Source organism: Hydractinia symbiolongicarpus, chromosome 6 (assembly GCF_029227915.1).
Source record: "Hydractinia symbiolongicarpus strain clone_291-10 chromosome 6, HSymV2.1, whole genome shotgun sequence".
Classification (NCBI taxonomy): Eukaryota; Metazoa; Cnidaria; class Hydrozoa; order Anthoathecata; family Hydractiniidae; genus Hydractinia; species Hydractinia symbiolongicarpus.
Window position 1 is genome coordinate 8,485,387 of NC_079880.1, and position 15,951 is coordinate 8,501,337.

Genomic DNA, 15,951 nt, shown 5'->3' on the forward strand with positions numbered 1-15,951 from the left:
CGACAAAATGTACTTATATTTATTACCATACAGTATGTCACCGGGCATGTACAATAAATCGAATTGATGTAAATCATTAGGGGTGGTAACTTCATAATGTGGTCTTTCAACATGCTTTGGAGCGGGTAAATGTACTTGCCAAAATGCTTGTTTTGATAGCCACTTCTTAATCTCCTTTGGCCTGAAACCGAATCCTCTTAAGCTCTGAACAGCCTTTTGTCCTTTCCATAAATTTTGAGGTTGATAGTAAGTCTCTTGAAGTTTTGACATGTTTTATTTATGCACACCTTTATTTATCTCCTTTTTGTGTTATGATGTGGTACGATAAAAGTGCTTAAAGTTTTTCATATATTATATTAATATGTCAGACATGGATACCACACCGGATTATAAATTGATGAAACTGAGAGAGTTGCGAGAGGTTGCCAAATCCCGCGGAATTAAGTATATCGTGGGTATGAGAAAGGCTAAACTGGTTGAGGTGATTGAGAAGAATGATCTCGACCCATCCTACACCATCGATCTGGATACCAAGAAGGAATGGTATGGATACTGTTCAAGGTGGAGGTCGAAAAACAGGGAGGCATATCTAAAAGCTCAAAAACGTTATAACGACAAAAGATCCAAGTGATTGGGTATTTTTTTGTTACTCAGACGAGTAACAAATGTTGGTGGGTGGGTACCCATGGTGTACCGGTCACGACCCTCTAGGTGCCGGTGGGTGGGTACCCATGGTGGAGCGATGTTGGTATCATAAAACGTGTTTTACCGCCATGGGGTCGGGTGGTTGTCTTGCGAACGAAGCCCCTCACGATCCTCGCGACCTCGGAGGTCCTGATTTTTTTCCCTGGGGGGGTACCCACCCACATTTACACTCCGGTGGTTGTCTTGCGAACGAAGCCCCTCACGATCCTCGCGACCTCGGAGGTCCTGATTTTTTTCCCTGGGGGGGTACCCACCCACATTTACACTCCGGTGGTTGTCTTGCGAACGAAGCCCCTCACGATCCTCCACCCCGGTGGTTGTCTTGCGAACGAAGCCCCTCACGATCCTCCACCCCGGTTTACGATTTATAAAAATGTCTTAAAGATTACAAAATCGTATATCATAGCCAAGCATGTCTTCAGGAATCGTTCTCGATTTGATACACAGTAGAGAATATATTGATGACTTTGATCTTTTCACGGTCCCTGATTTAAGAGCCAGAGCGAGGTACCTTGGCCTACGTGGATACTCGCGGCTCAGAAGGGCTGAGCTTATCGAATTACTGTTATCAACAGTACCCGCAAGATATCCCGATATGACTTTACCGCTCGTCATAGGGATGCTGGATCTCGAAGTGACCGAATTTTCTGGACCCGTGATGAGGCCAAATGTATCAGTGCCAAGACCGCTACCGGCACCTGGACCGATACCGGCGCAGCTTGAGGTTGATGATGATGAGGACGCCGATGACATTGATGAAGATGATAGATGTATCATTTGTCTTTCTAAACGAAAGACCGCAACCATTGTTCATGGTAGAGCGGGGCATTTTTGCTGCTGTCTATCATGCGCATCTATATTGGAGAATAGGAGGGATAAATGTCCCATATGTCGGGCACCAATAGATTTTGTCATTAGACAATATTGAACGCGAATTCCCGGCCTTTGTTACTCGGACGGGTAACAAAAATCCCGAGGTGTCGATGGGTGGGTACCCATGGTGTATCGATGTATGTATCACAAAGCGTGTTTTACTACAATTTAGCATGGTGGTTGCCCCACAAACTAGGACACTCACGACCCTCCAACACGGTTTACGATTTTTAGAAAAATGACTTAAAGATTACAAAATCGTATATCATAGCCAAACATCTTAAAGATTACAAAATCGTATATCACAACCAAGCATGACTTCGAGAAATACAGTTGTTGAATTAAGAGCTCTCGCTAGAGAACGCGGCCTACGTGGCTACTCAAGGCTCAGAAAGGCCGATCTGATCGAATTATTGACACCCACTACTGTGTCAGCACCCATACCGGTGCCAAGACCCACCAGACCCGTACCCGTGCCGAGACCAATTAGACCCGTACCCGTGCCGAGACCCACTAGACCCATACCAGCACCGAGACCCACCAGACCCGTACCCGTGCCGAGACCCACTAGACCCGTACCCGTGCCGAGACCCACTAGACCCGTACCAGCGCCGAGACCGGTACCAGCACCCATACCGGCACCGAGACCAGGCACTAGCCAACAAGACATGGATTTGAAAAGCAAGTTGATCGAATGGAGGGACTGGTTAATAAATCATGTACCTAAGGCTATTAAGGAGAAAGCGAGCAAAGCTTTCAAAACCATGAATGATAAGATCATGGGTTTGTATAAAAAGGGCAGTGGAGAGGAAGAGGTGGAGGAAGAGGTGGAGGAGGAGAAAGAGGAGGAAGAGGAGGAAAACCCCTATACCCCCATTGAAGAAGCTTTTGTAGGTTCATACAAACGTTTCAAAATAAACTCGGATGGTGGGAAGAATGTCAGGGTCTTTCTCGAAAAGGTCGAGCACGTCGTAAATAGGTTGATGAGTGACGTGCTCGGGCAGAAGAAGTCGCTGAAGACTCAGGCGACCTTGTGGGTGAAGTGGGTAAGGGAGGACACCAGCTCGACCGATGCCCCGTGTGTACATGTCGATAAAGCTTTCAATAGCTATATGGAGATACTGCACGCCCACGATGACATTTCCGATGTTTTCGATCGGATGTGTAATAAGATAATCGAGCAGATTGAGAACCCCGCGCTGCCAGCTAGCGGATTCACAATTGATAAAATCTTGCATATGCATGTGGACTTTCATAACCTGAAATTAACCAGAGGTAGTTCTTACTTACCGCTACCCAAGAATTTCAGTGGAAAGCGATCTGTGATTAACCCTCATAACGAGGATGATGATAAATGTTTCAGATGGGCTATTATCGCTGCTCTCAATCATGATAAGATCGATAATCACCCTGAACGAATCTCAATCCTTAAGAAGCATGATAAGTATAATTGGGATGGTCTAACTTTCCCAATGGCGCTAAACAAGATAGATTTGTTTGAGAGAAGGAACCCCGATGTCGCTGTGCATGTTTTGACAAAGGATGAGGGAGAAGGTATCTACATGTGTCGCAAGTCGAAGCATCTTGACCGTAAGGAGACGGTTGTTTTGTTTTTGCTGTGTGAGGGTGATAAGAAGCACTACATTGCTGTTAAGAACTTGAGCGGTGTACTGAGCAAGGTTAACTCGAAGGATGGACATAGAGAGCATTATTGCTTGAATTGTCTCTCTGGTTTTCTAAGCGAACAGAAAAGGGATGAGCACTTTGAGTATTGCAAGAATAACGATGCCGCTAAGATTCAACTCCCTAAGGATGGTAGCACCCTAACCTTCACCGATGGTAAGTTTCAGCTCAAAGCCCCATTCATCATGTATGCCGATTTCGAAGCTTTTACAAAAGAGTTGCCAGAAGATGAGAGAAAATGCGGATCATCCACCGAGAAAGTTGGTAAACATGTTCCCACCGGATTCTGTTGTTATAGTAAATATGCTCATGGTGAAGTGCCGGACCCTCTGAATCTTTACCGCGGTGAGGACTGTGTTCCGCGCTTTGTAGATCATGTAGTTTCTGAGGCGGAAAGGTTATATAACATGTTTCCTCAGAAAGCAATGGATCCACTGACGGATGAAGAGCGTGACGGTTTCAATAGAGCCAGGGTGTGCCACATTTGCATGGAAGAATTTGATGACAAGGATGACATCAAGGTTAGGGATCACTGCCATTTCACCGGTAAGTTTCGTGGGGCTGCCCATCAGAAATGTAATCTGCGTTACAAGGTTCCTAATTATATTCCGGTTGTCTTCCACAATCTGAGTGGCTACGATGCGCATTTATTCATTAAGGAGCTTGCTAGGAAGTACGGAGAAGATGGTATGGGTGTAATCGCGGAGAATAAGGAGAAATATATCTCTTTCTCTACGGATGTTAAGGTTGGTGAATACATTGACAAAAATGGTGAGACCAAAGACAAAAAGATACAACTGAGATTCATAGACTCATTTAGATTTATGTCAAGCGGCCTAAGCTCCCTGGCTGACAACCTATCAGATGATCAATGCAAAAACCTTCGAAAATTCTTCAATGGTGACGAATTCAAAATAATGAGAAGGAAGGGTGTATACCCATATGAGTATGTTAACTCATTCGATAGGTTTAATGAAACTAAGCTTCCGTTGAAAGATGACTTTTATAGCAAGTTGAACATGAATGGTATCAGCGATGCCGATTATGCGCATGCCCAGAAGGTGTGGAAGGACATGAAAGTTGAAAATATGGGCGTTTATCATGATATCTATCTCAAGACGGATGTTCTGCTTCTGAGTGATGTGTTTGAGACATTCAGAGAAACATGCTTGAGAAACTACGATCTAGACCCGGCTCACTTTTACACTGCTCCGGGATTAGCCTGGAGGGCGTGTTTGAAAAAGACCAAGGTTAGTCTAGATTTATTGTCGGATATGGAGATGGTCATGTTCATTGAGAGTGGTATTAGGGGTGGATTGTGTCAGGCTGTCCACCGCTACGCCAAGGCCAACAATAAGTATATGGGGGACGAGTACAACACATCGGATGGGAATTGCATGGATTTATTTGAGCAGCAGGAAATGGCTAAAACCGTGCCTTTTGTAAAAAGAAAATTGATTGAATTGAGGTACTGGTTGATGAAACATGTACCTAGGGTCATCAAGGTGAAAACTAGTAAAGCTTACAGAGCCGTGAAGGATAAGATCATGGGTTTGTATGAAAAGGTATGTTGGGGACCGTCTGTACCGAAAGAGGAAAAACAATATACCACCAAAGCCAACACATCTGAGAGTAAGGAGATGAATAGCTATCTCCAGTACCTAGATGCAAATAATTTGTACGGCTGGGCCATGATTCAGAAGATGCCGACCGGAGGGTTTGAGTGGGTTGATGACGTGGTTTCTGATTTTACACCCGAACTGATTTCACAATTAGCTGTGGAAAACGGTGAAAAGGGGTACATCCTTGAGGTTGATGTTAGCTATCCACGGGAGCTTCATGATTCTCATAACGACCTTCCTTTCATGCCCGAGAGGAAGATCATTAATGGCGTCGAGAAGCTGACACCGTGTCTTTCAGACAAGAAGAAATATATCACTCATATCCGTGCGCTTGATCAAGCGTTGAAGCATGGTCTTGTTCTTGAGAAGGTTCATAGGGTCTTGAGATTTGATCAAAGTGCGTGGTTGAAGTCGTACATAGATTTTAACACTGATTTGCGTACCAAATCAACGAATGACTTCGAGAAAGATTTTTTCAAGCTGATGAATAATTCGGTCTTTGGGAAGACAATGGAGAATCAGCGAAGGCAGAAGGATATACGCTTGGCTACCAAGAAAGAACAATATGAGAAGCTGGTGATGAAGCCAAACTTCAAGGGTAGCACGTGGTTCTCGGAAACACTGATGGGCATAGAGATGTCCAAGATCAAGATCAAAATGAATAAGCCAATCTACCTGGGACTGGCAATTCTCGACTTGTCCAAGATAGTTATGTATGAGTTCCACTATGATTACATGAGACCAAAATATGGTGTGGATGTAAAGCTTTGCTACATGGATACAGATTCATTCGTTTATCATATCAAAACCGACGACTTTTACAAAGATATCGCCGACGATGTGGCTTTGAGATTTGACACTTCGGGGTACGATAAGAAAGATGGTAGACCTCTACCATTAGGTTTGAATAAAAAGATCATTGGTCTGATGAAGGATGAGTTGGGTGGTAAGGTAATGACCGAATTTATCGCTCTTAGGGCTAAGAATTATGCTTACAAACAGCTATGTGGTAGGGAGGATAAGAGGTGCAAGGGGGTCAAGAAATGTGTGGTGAGGAAGACAATAGGTTTCGATGACTATAGGAGATGCCTGTTGGAGGGTGAAAATGTTTACAGAGAACAGATGACCTTCAGATCGATTAAGCACGATGTCCACACGATAAAAACAAATAAACTCGCGCTCAATGCGGATGATGATAAGCGCATAATTTTGGATGATGGTATTACCACACTGGCAAGAGGACATTATAGACACACATAACACTATAACTTATAAGGCACGACAGATGAGGGTGGGTAGGGACCCATGGGGAGGGGGCCCGGGGGACACGGCGGGGGTTGGGGGGTTGGGGCGGATATTATAGAGCATGCCCGCTTATTTAACGTAAAGTGGTAAAGTGCACATGGATTTTATCGACTCCTCTATCGTTGATTTGACGTGGATGATCTATAAATTGACGTGGAATGGTAAAGTGCTAACGGGGTCTGTCCTAACATCCGCCTTTTCCTATCTCTGTTCTCCGTCTCAGGTTTAATGTCATTTTAACGGAGAAAGAAATTTAGAGTCGCAAGTGGCTTTTGTTAAAAGAATATTCCCTTTTTATAAAGGTCGGCTTGGTATGGAATGTTTTGTTGTGGCATCTTTCATTCAAAATATAATACTGGGTTTTAATTTTCTCACAAATAGGCAAAAGTCACAAGCAGACACCGAAAGTTTCGTCATTATTGGCGTTAACCTTCTTAGCTCGGCTGCATGGTTATGATACTTCCTGGGTTATAATGTTAATCTTTAAGACACCTGCATGCCAAATGTTTAGGTTGGGGGACACCCTCCCCCCTTCCCCCTGGACATATAACGTTCAAAAAAACCCTCGACCGAGGCATTCTTTTTGTAGTTTTTTCAATCGTTAATTTAGATTTTCCAGAATGTGGCTGGCATGTTTTTAATTACTTATAAAAAATCATAAACTTTTGTGGAGCAAACACGGCCCCCCTGCCCTTTCTTTGCAAGCGAAAAGTTGTAAGTTATACTCCACGTAGGAACCATGCCAACATGGAAACAAATTTGCCTCAAAAGTTCCGTTTAAATCTTGAGGGTGCACGTACCTGTTGGAAATTAGGTTGGATTACCACAAAAACTCATAGATTATATGCGAGCCTATTCGGTTCGGGGGAGGGGGGGGGGAGTGGGGCCCATATAAGGCTGTTGTCTAGTTGGGCTGAAATTTCCCAGAATTTTTTGTAGCAAAATGGAAGCTTTTAACACTCTAGAACCGGTTTTGTGGCACCACGTGGAAAGAATAGATAAGGTATATCTCTCAAAATTAGTGAGGCTAATCACATAAAATGTAAATCACTACTACTAACAACATGTAAATACGCGAAAAAAAAGATGAATTCATGAGCAATTTTTTTCTATACAGTTTTGTGATGCTTGAAGTCTCAGTGAATGGAAAAACTTTTGTTTCAACAGATATTCGTGTAACAGCAGTTTCGTGCGAAAAGGTAACCATAACAAATTTTTATTTTTTGTGTTTTTTAATGTTTGTTCAAGAAGGAAGTTTTGGGAATGAGGGTGACTCTTATGAAGTTATTTGTGGGCCAATATTCGTGTATTCTCTTCGTCGCGTCGTAATGCTTTTTGTCTCGTAGCATGGTTTTTATTGTGTTGTAGTGTCCCTTTCGTCGTGGCGGATTGTTCTTTACGGCGTGACTTTTGCCGCGTCGTAGTGTTTTTCATCGTGGCGTTTTATTCTTCATTGTATGGTTTTACGTTTTGTAGAATCGTATAACTCGTTGTATTGTGTTCATTGCAGCGTACTTCACTTAATGCTCTTTTACATGGAATAACTAATTTCGTTAACTTATTTCAAGAAATCCACACAGAAGCCCCATAAGTGTGAGTCGAGTTTTTTATTTTAGCTAGCCAGCTAAAAAGAATAAAAGTAGGTTTAGATATAGTAGAAAGAATACTATTATAAATGACTTTAATTTTTATTTAATAAAAACAAAATACAGAAAGAGTGAAATTGGTGTGCTTCAAACAGAATATCAGAACGGAATATTAATCGTAAATCTTTGCTTTCTGCTATTGTCTTATTTAGTCAAATCTAACTTTAGATATTGTTTCGTTTAGTAAAATCCAACCTCAGCTATTGTCTCATTTAGTCAAATCAAACTTCAGCCAAAGTCTTATTAATCAAATCTAACTTCAGCTATAGTCTTATTTAGACAATTCTGAATTCAGCTATTGTCTCGTTTAGTCAAATCTAACTTCACCCAAAGTCTCATTTAGTCAAATCCAACTTCAGCTATAGTCTCATTTAGACAAATCCGAATTCAGCTATTGTCTCGTTTAGTCAAATCGAAATTCAACTTCAACAATAGTTGGGACAATTTTTGGTTTGTTGTTTCTTGCATTGTTATTGCTATGGTGGTTTTGGATGCTGTTGCCATGCGTGGTAAGTGCAATGAGTTACGATATAACCCCAACCTCGTCCCCAGTGTTTTGTGGCCCCTGAACCGTTATTACGGAGGGGCCAACACTCCGCTATCAACTTAATCAACAAGGCAAAATACCCTGGGAATGAGGTTGGACATAACCCATCTATTGTATCGCTACCTTCAAATCAAGCATCTAATCATTATTTTCTGCATCCATACTCTATTCTACATTAAGTTAATTCTTCTCTTCTAAATAGAGTCCTCCAAAATCTGCTGATTCACAACTTTTACCTGTAGAAGCCGATGTAAGTAATTTGTTTTTTGTTGATTTACACACTTAAATTACGGCGGTAATGCAGTGGCTGACGCATAGACGCACAAACTGGGTAGACGCGAATCTTCAGTAAACAGAACCAAACTGTTTTTTCATCTCACTTTGAACAAACTGTATTCTAATTCTTTTTCCAGTTGTTTTATTTGATAAAGCAAAACCCATTGATCTTTCGCAGACTAAACATTAAGCTTTTAAGACCATACTTGTTTGTCTAAATAACACTCTATTTAAGTCTGGTTTATTTAAAAAATTTTCTCCATTTTCTGTGTAAGCTAACAAAATGGTTTTGACGCAGCTCTCAAATCTCAACCGTAGGTGATAACTATTTTTCTATTATCTAATTAGGGATTTACAGCTTCATAGAGTTTTATTTCTTTTTGGTTTTAATCACAAGTAAAATAAAACCAGGACCTGCTTTAATTGGATTTCATTTTTAACGCTCATAAGTCCCCAGAAACAGTGTACATAACGCCTCGCAAAACTATCGTGCCAATCAGAAATAGTTCCGTAGCAACAAAGTAGGAAAAATGTACCGCACTTTCTATTTTGTGTGTCCGTAGCGCTACTTGTTTTCTTGCACACACACTAGACAGAATACAAGTAATATTATAACAGACTAGTGCCTGGGCACATGTCGTTGTACACCGGTTATAGCCCCTAGAGTTGAGCCTTTAGTTGCTTGTTAGCACGGAGTGTTTTCGGCAGCCATGATAATTTAAAAATAGATATTCTGCTGCTGGGGACAAGAGTTATTAACTTATTAAGAGTTAACTAGCACTATGCTAGTTATAGACAATAACATTTGTATAGTTGACTCAACCTCGTCCCCAAGGGTTGCTAGGGTTATATATTTAGACAAAGGGTTGCGCTCAGATCAATCTCCTTCCCAGGGTTTTTTATAAAGAATTAATAAGACGTAGGGGCGAGGTTGTAATTGGTCCTCAAACTACACACTATATGATCTCCATCATAATTTGGATATGTTGAAGACAGATAGTTCGTAATATCCACAGGCTGTAGTAGCGGATAACAACAGTGACGTCTCAATCAGTGTTACGGAAAGAAGTATTTTGCATAGCTAAATTTTGTACTTCAAAGACGTTTCATACAGTATATAATACGTAATATGGAGTTGAATTATATGGATATGGAAGAGTTTATGGATACTTATGAATATAATCAATCGAAGGAGTCGCTAAGTAGTCTTTCTTTTTTGCAATCCGTTGGCAGTCTTGGTGAAATGATTAGCCAAACTGACCCTGATGCAAACGGCACAAACAAATCCACCCCGCAAGATTTGACTGCAGATTTATTTTGCAATATGTCAGATAGTGAGATAATGAGTCATTTTATCCCTGTTCGTGGAATAGACTATGGTCTAAATTTCGAAGGTGTTGACTTATTGAAAAAAGACAAAAAAGTTGAGCAGATAGAGGAAAGCTATGACGAGTTGTTGCCACATCTAATGATACAACAGTCAAATCCTATTTATAAGATTGGTGGTGATTTTAATTCTGTTTTCCCAACAAATAAAGAATCATTACTGAATACGGATAGTCCGCCAGAAAGGACAGCAAATGTAGATGCCACAAAGAAGGTAACAGTTTCAAACAATTACATGGGATCACAAAAAGATGGAAAATCAAATACCGGATACCAGGATAAAGTTGTACCACGGCCTGTTAAGAAGCGAAAACCAAGAACATACAAATATAATCCAAAACCATTACAACACAAGGAATCAAGAGCATTTGTACCTGAGGATTTAAAGGATATTGATTATTGGGAAAGAAGAAAAAGAAACAATGAGGCTGCTAAAAAATCAAGAGAGGAAAGGCGAAAAAAAGAGCTGGAAATTTTAAACAATTATGATGCGATGAAAGAAGAGTACTCCCAAATTAAAATTGAAAATGTACGTTTAAGGGCCAGAAATGCTGTGCTGGAACAACAAATAGATGAATTAAAGTCAAAAAACTGAAGGAAGTATTCAGCATTGTTGGAACGTATAAATAATTTCTTTTAAAGTTGATATATATAGTCAAGTTACGATAAGAGGGTGCCGACTTGCCAAAAGCGCCGTATATATATGTGAGAGCGGCCATTTTTTGGGTCATTTTTAAGGTTTTTTTATCTGTAACCGATGGAAAAGCCTGGGCTAGTCCAAAACTGCCTGATTTGCGCCCGAAATTCAACGCACGCAAGCTCAATGTTCTCATTTAAATTTTTTTGAGAAAAGGAAGGTGCTATTTTGTTGTTGTATGCTCAGTTTCCGGCGAATCGGCATCCTCTACAAAAATGGTGAAGAGGTAAGAAGTGTAATTAGCCAAAAAGGTCCTCTCTCTATATATATATGTTTATATTTGTGTGTGATTTTCTTTCAGTTTTGGACATTATATATTGTGTCAAACATTTTAGTTACTTTATTTGTAATCAATTTATTGTTTTCGGTATATTGTTTGATAGATCAGTACTGTACTGTATATAAAAATTGTGTTAAAAAATATTTTCACAAGCCAGAGTATATATAAGGAAGGGGTTGTCATGTTTGAGGCTTGCTAAAATTATTAAACTTAGAATAATAACAGAACACTAAAAACAAATTATTTGGCATTGTATAAGAAGCCAAGGTAAGGCAGCTCGTTTTCTCAACACAATATTGATTGGTTGTACTAACCTTTCTGGTTTCTATGATATAACCTTTAGATTTTTTTCCTACTTTACATGTCTAAAAGTCCTCAAATCCATAATGTTCCATCAATATTTTTCAAAAAAATTACAAAATTTTGCAATGTTAAATTGAAATGTTCAAGAAAATGCATCAGAATGCTTTTTTTAGAATTTTATAGGCTTATTAACCCAAAAATCAATTTTTGATTAGGTCCATGCCTACTTTTTCTTTCAAACGATATTTTCTTATCATTTAATTAAAATGCAAGTGTTTATTTTTATGTGGTTTCACAATATGGCCTCACAAAGTACATACCATGTAAATAATTTTCTCTTCTTTCTATGGTTTGACACGTAATGACCCTTCTCACGATTCTCAAGGTTGATCATCTGTAAAAATATCACATTTAAAAACATTAGCAAATAATCAAATTACCAATACTTTCTTAACACTTTGTTATTCAAAGCAACGACACTCCATGTAAATCTTATGATTTTGCTACTAAAATTGTCATGGTGTGATTTCTTCAGACTCAGGTGTAATTTATCAGATTAAATATTTTTGACAGTATCTATATATTGTTAAAATATTTGAGTGCATTTTCTTTTTAAATGACAAAGTAAAATTTCTTTAAAAGCACACAGGAAAAATAAAGTATTTTTTTGGGTGAAGCAAGCAGCCCTTACTTTGTGAAAATTTTTAGAGTTCTTAGTATGTGGTTTCTTATAAAAACTTTTGTATATAAATTCTCTGTGTATAAATATTTGTTGGAAAGGTGTGGTTTGTAAATCTTTAAAAATAATGTGATATTCAAAACAGGTGCGTAAATGCAGTCCTCGAAATAGTGCTTGGCTATAATATTAAACCACAGGAGGCATATATCAAGAATAAGAATAATTAAAATTGAGCTTCTATGCAGTTTCATGTATTCATAACAATCTTCAGCTTGTTTAAAACTTCGTGTTTGTTTTCTTAACAAAGGACTTCTAACTCTCCTTGTAAGCAAATTGCACAGGATTTACATTTGTTTGAGTAACTCTTTCACGATCGACCAATTTAACTTCGACGTAATATTTCGTTAATGTATATATATGTGTGATATCTTCGTTTTTTCATTATAAAATTTTGTATGTCTTGAATGTTGTCCTAAAATGTCAAATAAAAAGCATTTCAGCGTTGTAAATATTTAAAGGTCTTAAACAATGAAATATTTTGTATAAATTTAAAACTTTGTATTGATTTGGCTGGTGTTTCATTTTAGTTACAATAGCGCCTAATCAACTAAGTTATCGTTTGTCTGTTGTGCGGTTTTTATCAAGGGCTTATAGCACCTGCCCGTACGTGCCCACATTTTAAGTGATTTGATATGAGAAGTCTTTACAATTGATACTGCCTATTAGAAAAATATTACAACCAAAGTATTAGTTTTATTATGGTTAATGCTGTGAACAATGTAAAGAATTTAACAAACAGGCAAATTGATAGTTTGCTAATAGATAAAGAAAAATTCTGGATAGGGACACTCGTCACACAACATCAGGGACTTAATGGTTCTCTTGTCTGGAATTGAACTAAAAGAAAAAAAGCAAGTTGTAGAAACCACGTGTTAAGGCGATGGTAGTATGATGGTGATTGAAGCCCTTGTGTATTTAATTTGTACAAAATTTATTTTTGAAGCTATGTCATTTTTTACCTGTTATGACTGTACATTGTAAGTGATACTGAAGAAGTCAATGTACTGACGAAAATTTTATATAATAAAATCATTGTATTTAATTCTTGTTGTAGTCATTTCATCTTGTTGGTTGTTTCTATAGCTATGATTTGTGTTCAAATATATCGATATTATATTATTATATGTATATATATATATATCTGTTTTTTGATTTCCGTCAACGCTACGCGGGGTAGAATCTTTAAAATCGCCTGATGGAAAATAGATAGATATATATATATATAATATATATATATATCTTCTTTTCGGCTTTTTGTTTCTAAAAGTACGTGAAAAAACTACAGGAATATTCGTAAATACACTATAAACTATTTAATTAACGTTGACGGTAGTAAATTTCGTAAGTTTGAATGTTCTGAAAAAACTTGCCAAAACAAAGGGGAAGTGGTTAACAAGCGTGGCATGTGAAGCGATCGATCCATATAATGCTATTGTTTATATACCATGCTATTGTTTTTATTAGCCTATATTTTTTATGGAACATAATTTTTTTAAGCTTCTAAGCTAGTTATTTTTTTGGGGTTTTCGTTTGCATAGAAAATTTATTCGGGTGTTTATAAAGGTTGATAATATCTCTTTGGATTGATGTTGTGAACAATAGATCGTGATATTATCCAGATATTATGCTTCGGACCAAATTCCGTTAGAATTTAGTCTGAAGAAAAATTTAGAATTTGTAAATATTGCGAGTGGGAGGAACTCAATTAGTTGAAAATTTGTGGCTATTAATATTTTTTTGCCGGGTATTTTTTCAATGACGTCACAACTTATTGCTCAAAACAGCCATAATAAGCCATGCTCGTCCCAGAGCTCTTTCAGATAGAACCTCCAAAGTAGTACTTTTTGTTATTTATTCGAACTTTTAGGTTTATCTCCAATTCGCTAATTAGAATGAGCACAATTTCGTTCCTGGGTCTATTTTTCAGAGAGAAATAATCATTTCTTCGCATCGTGTCCGATATGAAAAAGCGAAAAAATCACTTGGAATGGACATTTTATCTAGTATTGTTCCCAGAAATTCTTCCATCTGCACGAGATAGCCAAAATGCTACAAAAATACAAAGTAGTCTAAGAACAAGGTTGCCTCATTAAAATTTGTTACTGCAAAATTACTGTGTGTATACATTTCACGAATGTTTTCTTTGCAGACTGCGACAAAAAAATGGCCAACAGTGGATGCCTCATATTATGGTGGAGGTGGTGTTGGTGGTGTAAAGCCAGTTCGTGTAAAGTGGGGAGATAAAGGCGCTACGGAAGCAGGAAACAAGCTAACAAAAACCCCAGTAAGTTCACGCTTAATATTTGGACAACATATACGCCATTGATGTCGTATATTTCTCAAGTCGTACTGTTTAAGATCATCGGTTTTAATAGTGTATGCAAATTACTTTTGATATTTACGCGTCCATAATCTGCTCCTTATACTTTTGGGTGCTCACCCTGTGACCGATGTTTATATTCAGTAAATGGAAATAGCGGGTACTAGTTTTTAACATTGATGTATTTTTACCAGGATGCTAAAATTATATCAGCCAAAGAGAACAACTCACATTCAAATAATTCATCGAAGCCGTCTTGTTTTAGTAGAACAAAGGTAAGTCGACTGGGGGCGTTATTTAAAAACAGGACGGTAATTACATCTATTGTTATTTGTGCAGTGCAATGTTTGTTGTTATGTCGTAACTATAGGAGTTGTCAGGAGGCTGCATACACTGGAGAACAAGGTTGAAATGCCGTCTTTAGCCTATCATTCACGCCGCAGTATAAGCGTTTTAACGTTAAAAATAAAGGCAGATTTACTGGAGAAAAAGGAATATTAGGGAGACAGAAATATTAGAGAGGCGGGAGTATTAGGGAGACAAGAATATTAGAGAGACAGGAATAATAGAGAGACAGGAGTATTGGAGAGAAAATTTTACCCGCCTTCCTAATACTCCTGGTATATTTTAAATCATAGAATTTTCGTACTACTTTTCACGAAAAAAATTAAGCAACTTCTTAAACAATTCGCAAAATTATGATGTGTAAAAAGCATAAAAACACAAATTGGTTAAGTGCATTTCTTAAAAAAATCAACTTTTACGATTTTTGTATACATGCGGAAATTGCAAAGCATATACCGTACAATTATATAGAAATATACAACTGTCCTGCATGAAGGAATTCTTAGAGATTACTTTAAAGTACTTTTTCAGTTCATGTCAAAAGACAAGTTTACTACAGTTGCGAGAATATTATATTGGAGTAAATACGGTGAATATACATGTATTTCAAGTTGTACCTTTTAGAGTGCAATTGTATCATTGGCAACTTCATGCTACAATAAAGTAGCAGCATTGAGACCACAGAAGGGAGGAAGTAGCGTAAGTGATATTTAAACACAGTTCACTTCTTTTATCTCGAACTGCATGAGAAGTATGCAAGCAAAGATGAAAATAAGTATGGATGGAAGTTGGGTTTTTTTATTTCGAATTCATTTTCTCGCAGTCCCATTTAAAACGTAAAACTCAATTTCACAATACGTTTTATATTTTTATATATCACATATTTATATAATTTTTGTTATAGAAGCTGTATTCAAAGTCGTGAGTTAGTAATGAATGGTAGATGAAAGTTCCTACTTAACAATCTCACTTTCAATGAGGAAGGAAAACTCGTTGTAACTATGGTTCGTGTTATATAAAAAAATGTGTATATATTTAACGCGTAAAAAACTCTTTCTTAATAAATTATTTGTGCTATATGGATACCTAACCCCTGAAAAGTTTTTCTTTCGTGAATAGCAGTCCTTGGTATAAAATATTATACCAACTCGTCCCCAGGGTCTTGTGGCCCCTGAGCCGTGTTATTACGGAGTGGCCAACAACTTCATCAACAAGGCAAAATGC

At 38.1% G+C, this 15,951-nt stretch overlaps 2 protein-coding genes across 2 annotated transcripts in view; both read left to right on the plus strand.

Annotated features, from left to right (window-relative positions):
• Positions 1–15,792, plus strand: part of LOC130647924 (anthrax toxin receptor 1-like) — a 35,582-nt gene extending 19,790 nt beyond the window's left edge. Inside the window, exons 12-18 of the mRNA XM_057453930.1 lie at positions 7,306–7,387; positions 8,242–8,343; positions 8,584–8,631; positions 14,212–14,346; positions 14,577–14,657; positions 15,352–15,426; positions 15,632–15,792. Coding sequence (XP_057309913.1) covers positions 7,306–7,387; positions 8,242–8,343; positions 8,584–8,631; positions 14,212–14,346; positions 14,577–14,657; positions 15,352–15,426; positions 15,632–15,652 — 544 coding nt within the window. The 3' untranslated portion in view covers positions 15,653–15,792. The remainder of the gene's footprint in view (positions 1–7,305; positions 7,388–8,241; positions 8,344–8,583; positions 8,632–14,211; positions 14,347–14,576; positions 14,658–15,351; positions 15,427–15,631) is intronic.
• On the plus strand, positions 9,640–12,556 carry LOC130647927 (transcription factor VBP-like). The gene has a single exon (XM_057453934.1). The coding sequence runs from the start codon at positions 9,787–9,789 to the stop codon at positions 10,636–10,638; it is 852 nt and encodes a 283-aa protein (XP_057309917.1). The 5' UTR covers positions 9,640–9,786; the 3' UTR covers positions 10,639–12,556.
• Positions 15,793–15,951: the final 159 nt, after the last annotated feature.

Bases quoted from the DNA above. Each gene is read 5' to 3' on its own strand.
- LOC130647927 (XM_057453934.1), top strand. From the start codon at position 9,787: ATGGAGTTGAATTATATGGATATGGAAGAGTTTATGGATACTTATGAA.